Source organism: Varanus komodoensis, unplaced genomic scaffold, assembly GCF_004798865.1.
Source record: "Varanus komodoensis strain SLA01 unplaced genomic scaffold, ASM479886v1 scaffold1394, whole genome shotgun sequence".
In the NCBI taxonomy this organism is placed as follows: domain Eukaryota; kingdom Metazoa; phylum Chordata; class Lepidosauria; order Squamata; family Varanidae; genus Varanus; species Varanus komodoensis.
In genome coordinates, this window is record NW_025335405.1 from 4,548 (window position 1) to 10,934 (window position 6,387).

At 48.1% G+C, this 6,387-nt stretch overlaps 2 gene segments (V, D, J or C); both read right to left on the minus strand.

Moving 5' to 3' along the window:
• Window positions 1-2,879, minus strand: part of LOC123019805 — a 3,629-nt gene extending 750 nt beyond the window's left edge. Inside the window, 2 exon segments of the V gene segment in view lie at window positions 2,352-2,681; window positions 2,779-2,879. Coding sequence covers window positions 2,352-2,681; window positions 2,779-2,824 — 376 coding nt within the window.
• A 3,024-nt stretch (window positions 2,880-5,903) lies between these two features.
• LOC123019806 overlaps window positions 5,904-6,387 on the minus strand; it is a 2,548-nt gene continuing 2,064 nt past the window's right edge. Inside the window, 1 exon segment of the V gene segment in view lies at window positions 5,904-6,265. Coding sequence covers window positions 5,904-6,265 — 362 coding nt within the window.

The following is a 6,387-nucleotide window of genomic DNA, read 5'->3' on the forward strand; positions in this document are numbered from 1 at the left end:
AACGCAGAACATGGCAAGTGGTGCTTAACTCTGAGATGGGCTACCCTGTCCACGGCAGTTGCTCTCCAGGTTTTGGTTTCCACTCTTCCATCGAGTTCTGCATCAGCTTTGTGTGTTAAAACAGTCAGCGCAAAAGCACCATCTGTGCTACTGAATGCATCCACGTCAAAAACAGGAGTTATTTAATTACTCTTTTGTACATTCTCCATGAATGTTAACCTTTGAGGCATAAACCGCTTTCCACAGTATATGGTTTTGTCCTGGGAGAGAGAGTGCTGCCCCCTCTAGTGGCCTTCTTGGCAAATGCACGGCTATTTAGACTGGTCCATTGCATTTCTGGAAAGGCGGTTGTGAATGCCGCAGTTGTGACTGAAGACCTTTCTGGAGTTCCCACCGGTACTGCATAGATGATTAGCAGCCCCACGAACGATCCATCCCAAAGGGCATGCAAAGGGGTCCTGCAAAAGGTGGGGTGAGGAGGATGGGCTTGTGCAGCATCCTTTGCAAAATACCCCTCTATTTATCCTGCATGAACCTGTTCATGGAATCATGGGATCATGGGATCATGGAACTGCAGAGTTGAACGGGGCCAAGAAGGCCATTGTGTTCAACCCCCTGCTGTTGTCATTCACCATTTTACACCATCCCATTCAGAGGACTGTCCAGTTTCTTTTGAATGTCTCTAGTCTGGGAGATCCCACGACCTCTGCATGCAAATGCTTCTGCTGTCATGTTGCTCTGACAGTGAGGAACCTTTTCCTGATAGAAAGCTTGAAGCTGGTTTGTCACAACTTGAACCAATTTGTCAACCCCAGCTTTAAAGATCCCCATCACCCTGAAAGGGACTTGATTGCAACACCAAGAATTGTTTGGAATGCTTCAGCACATTTCCCCACTCACAGATTTTGAAGACTGGAGAAACTTTTATCCCACATTCTTTAAAAGCATTCTTACATTATTTCCATCTCAAATTTAAAAAAGGTATAAGGCCCCCATGTTTCTCTGCCCCAGATCATGTACCTATTGCCAACCTTGTTCTGAAAGCTAATTCCACAGGTAAGTTCCATTGTGATCTCAGTGCATTGTACTAAATATCCCTCTGTCAAGGAGACATGGTCACACCATGGACAGAATTAGGATGAAATCCAGGACTCGGTCACTAATTTTTCCTCTTAGGAACACGGTAAGGTGACTTATGCTTTCTCTTACCATTGGCCCACTGGGGCTAGAGATGCATGAGGAAATCAGTCCAGGTCATGTTTGATCAGGATTTCCTTAGTTCACACCTTCTGGACTGAACATGCACTCAACAGAGCTGGCTCTTCTGTTAAAAAACAACAAGCAGGGCATTTTCATATACCACTCTAACAGGAAACAGGAAATCCCACAGGAAGTACCTTTTTTTTTTATACAGGTGACATGTTACTTGTGGTTTACAGGAGGGTAAAGCATCCCCTGGGGCCATGAGTACATTTGGCAATTTGAGAAACTCCCGAGGGAGCCACCACAAAATGGCCACCATGGGAGCAGTGACTGAGCAGGACTAATCTCTCCCAAAAAAGTTCCAGCAGAAGCAGCATAGAAGAGTCCTGGAGGAGGAGAAAGGGAGGATTCCTATAAATATGGACTTGAAAGGGCTGCCCATTTCCTCCTAACACGAGAACACCAAATGCAGAAGACAGGATGGAGGGCTGGGCTTGGCCACACTCTTTTCTGTGTGGATCATTTGTCTGGACCTTTTTATCCCACCTTTCCATGAGAAAATCTGACCCAAGGTTAGGGGACAGTGTGGTGCAGTGGTGAGAAACCTGGGAGATCAACGTCCTGGTCCCCACTTGGCCATGAAGCTCACTGGGTGACCTCGGGCCAGCCACTCACTCTCAGCCGAAGCCGCCTCACCGGGCTGTGGTTGTGCGGATAAAATGGCACCATGAAAGTCAGCTTGGGTTCCTCACAAGAGCAAAAACGGTGGGATATAAGAGCAAAGAGATGCGATAGCGGTGTAATAAGTTAGCTTACAATACGTGGCCACTTAGCAGAGAGACAGAAAGCATACAACCATAAGAACAAATCCAATCCAAAATCAAAAGCCCCGAGGCAGTGTCACAAAACACAAAACCCATCAAAAAGTCTGCTAAGGAAGGAAAAGAGTGACAGAAAAGAAGACAAACGGGCCTAACAAACCTCCCTTTGGTGGTTATCCCAAATAGGAGAGGGGGTAACATGATTCGAAGGGAAGTTTTACTTTTTTAAATATGTGTCTGACCAGGCCTCTTCATTCTTTGCATGCTGAATAGAAGGCCCCTTAGGGAAAGAGGTTCTTGTCTCATTTCCCCATTGAACTGTCTCACTGTGGAAAATGCCATTGCCATAGTACATTGCACAGTAATAACCAGCCTCGTCCTCTGCCAGGACTCCAGAGATGGTCAGAATTCCACTATTTGTGGAGGTGTCTTTGGAGCCGGAGAACCGCGCAGGGACCCCCGAGCCTTGGTTCTTGCTGCTATCAGAGTAGTATGCCAGGAGGTACCGTGGGGAGCCACCAGGCTTCTGCTGGTACCAGGAGACCCAATAGCTACCAATGCTGGCGTCTGGGCTTGAGCTACAGGAAAGTTTCACTGTATTCCCTTGTCCCACTGATGCGGATGGTGGTTGAGTCAGTGTAGGCAGGCAATGTGAACCTGGGAAAGGAGCATTGGAGAAAGTGTTGCATCCAATAGTCAGGTCAGGTGCACTTACCTTAACAGTATTATGAATGCCTATTGAACTTTCTCTCACCTGTGCACCAAATCACCAACAAGCTAACAAAACACGTCCACAACATGGTGAAATCCGAAGCTGACCTGTGGAAAGAAAAGAAAAGAAACCAGGCAGGGCTGGGCGTTAATCCAGCAATTGCCCTTTTTATATCTGTTCTGTGAGTAGAAGCAAAGCATCTGGGTTTCACCTTTGTGTTCAACTGCGCCAACCTGATTGGCCCATTTGGCCATAATATGTAAAAGCCCCGTTCTTTGGCACGTGGTGCTTCACACTGGCCTTATACGGGTTTGATTTCCATTCTGGTGCCCAATTTTATACAGCAGTTTTTTGATTGGTGGTGTATGGAATGGATCTTTTCTGTGAATCCCTGTGATCTGGGGATGTGTGGCGATTATGATATGCAGCCGACACATAAGATCACCTTGTGGTTCTTTGGATCACATAAATTGAAGCAGTTGAATAAGTATGTCTGTTCTGAGAATGATGGGCAAAAATGAATTGGATACACATCCATTTTATACCTGAGCAACAGTATAGCAAATGGGAAAACATGAGGAAACATGACCCCCTCCTTCTCCACCGTGCTGCAATGGAATCACCCCATGTTTCTTGCCATATCATGGGTTGGGGAAGAAATGCAGCCCATTCACTTGCCAATTCACTCTTTCATTGTACTGTTCCTTCCCCTCTGGGCAATGCTCTTTGCCTGGAGCCCTTCCATGAAGTTTTGTGGATCCTTTCTATTCATTCATTCCTTACAAATGACTTGCCACAAAGGGGAGATGGAAGGACACACTGACAAGGGGTCGCTGTGCATTACATGGAGAACCCCAACTCACTCAGCAGACCAGGAAAGGGGGAGGTGTACTCCGCATCCTTCCTCTCCGCTGGGTCTACTGGCTATGGCTGATGGGAATTACATTCCGACAACATCTGAAGTACAACATGTGCTCCATCAACATGGTACATTGCAGCCCAGTGCTTCGTAGATCATGATTGCCCTCTAGTGGCCTGAATCCAGGTGTCAAGTCCAGGAACAGCCTGAGAGCTTTCAATTCAGCTATTCCGGTGCTTATGGTCATTCTTCAGGACAAGCACCCCAAGCACAGCTACTAGTGAAATGCTTTCGAGAGGCACAGTGGAGTGATCCAGGATCCTTGGGGTGGATGTTTTGCTGCTGGAGTTACCTTGCTGCCCTTCTCTGTCCAGAAATGGTCATATGAGCAGAGAGGAAAAAAAAATCATGTAATGCGTAGTCTGAACTTCTGGAGAAACAGAATACTCTTCAGGCTAATATCTGTCTTTCCAAGTTGGAAACAAAAGAATAGGAACAGAAGCCCTATTCAAACCCTATAAAAATGGGCCAGTAAATGCAAGAGGAAGAGCCATTCCACCTGTGGAAGGTGGCATGCCAAAGAGTAGGTCCTCCATGTCTGATTGAGGCTCCTCACATGACTTTGATATGCTGATACAAGATTCTATGTCACATCCAGTCGAGAAGTCCTACTGTGCTGGTCTGCCAGGGATAGGAGCTTCTCCCTCTCTGGATGTGGGAGAGTTCTTAAGATTGAACCCAGCTTCACCTTGCTCCAACATCAGCTGACTAGAAGGACCAAATCAGGTGTCCTCCACTTCAGCATCCAATAACACAGGCATCTGGACTTTTGGAAAGTCAGCCAAGAGTGAGTCTCTGGCCTGTTGACTATTATGCATAACCCTCCAAGTTTACAAGTTTCCTTCACTAGGCAAGATCCTAAAAATGGGGACTGTGGGAAGGAAGTGGAGAAAAGAAGACTGATTAGAAATGGAAGTCATGGAGTCTGCATGGTCACCGAAATTGCTGAGGGATTGCATAAATTAATGTTCTTGTCTTTATTGACAGTTTGTCTTTCTACCAAGAAAATGGCACTGCAGGCATTCAAAGTAGACTCTAGCCAGTGATGGGATAATCACACAGGGTCCACCGGGGAAAGTTCCCATGGTTGCTGGGAATAAGAAAGACCCCACGGTTGATCCCCTGTTCTTGAAGATGTAACTTGAAGGCTTCTTGGGCTTGCATCAGCCTATCATGCCAACATGAGTAAAGTGATATATGTCACATATCTCCAGACAGAGCCAATGGCATCTGAGTGCAAGTGACAACACAATTATGAGGTTCATATTTGCAAATGTGTGTAATGTAAATAGGTGATCCAGGGAAGATGCAATAATCTCAAGACCTTGGGAACTGTGGAGAAGGATTTTGCTTTCTCTCTCTCTGCCACTGTCCCCATTAAAAAAAATGCAATTTGCATGTTGAGGGAAGGCAGAAGGACCTTCACTTAATCTCGAGCAGCAATTTCGGAGAGCTGTAGACTTCCGATTTGCACATGAAGGTAAATACAGAATGCGCAAGTCGATTGTGTTCTTGTGGGGTATATAACAGATAGTTTGCTCTCAGGAGTGTCATGAGCCAGGCAATCACTCCAGCAGTTGCTGCAAGAGTCTTTATTCCAGACGACTACAAAGGAATCCTCATGCCGAACAGCTGCAAAGTATTCACAACACTGATAGTACACACAGGATGGAAAGTTGACCTCTTGCTCTGAGTAACGTCACCTCACACTTTGCCTATGAACCCTTTGGGCACTTTGAATGCATGCTCGCCGTTCCTCTAATCGGGACTCCCCAGCCGACGCGTCGCCTGTGTGATCAAGCATCCCCAGTACTCCCAGGAACCCCCTGGCCTGCTCTCTGTCGGCTTCGTTCTCACATGTCAGACTAGTACCAAACCCCATGTCTGCCCTGGATCCTGCGTGGCCTCAGCCTGCCCCCGTTGTGGCAAAACACCACTCGTCGTTCCATAACATCTGGGGAAATAGGGTGAGAGCTCTGTACTGCTGTTGGGACAATAATTAACTCCTCCTCCTCGTCTTCTTCTCTGGAGCTCGGGTTCTCACCAGAACCTTCACTCCCTTGTGTGCGTGTGGCAACCTCATGTGAGCGTGGGTGTATGACAAGAAGTGACCTTCCCTTGGGAAAGATGGGGAATGTGGCTCCACAGGGTTTAACTTTATCCGCCCTGCTGTGGTGTCAGACACAGAACAAGCAAGCCCCCTGGGGAAATACTACCGGTTCTTGCCTCGGTTCCCCATCAGAGCGCATCACTGTGTCAACTGCCAGGTGCTGCTGCTGCTGCTGCTGCCGCTGCTGCCATGAGCTGCTGCACAGTAATAATCGGCCTCGTCCTCTGCCAGGACTCCAGAGATGGTCAAAATGCCACTGCTGGCGGAGGTGTCCTTGGAGCCGGAGAAGCGAGCGGGGACCCCCGAGCCTTGGCCCTTGCTGGAGTCTGAGTAATACCACAAGAGGAATCGTGGGGGGCTGCCGGGCTTCTGCTGGTACCACTGCACATAGTAGTTGCTGACGCTGACTCCGCTGCTGAAGGCGCAGGAGAGCCTCACGGTGTTTCCCAGGGACACGGATGCAGACGGAGGCTGAGTGAGCACCAGCTGGGAGTGGGAACCTGGGGGAAGAGAAGGGGAGAGAGCGTCACATCAGCACCAGGCTCCAGACTCATCCCAGCAGGAAGGTCGGAGGAGAAGGAGCCTGCCCCACCTGTGCCCCACATCACTAGGAGGCTGAGAA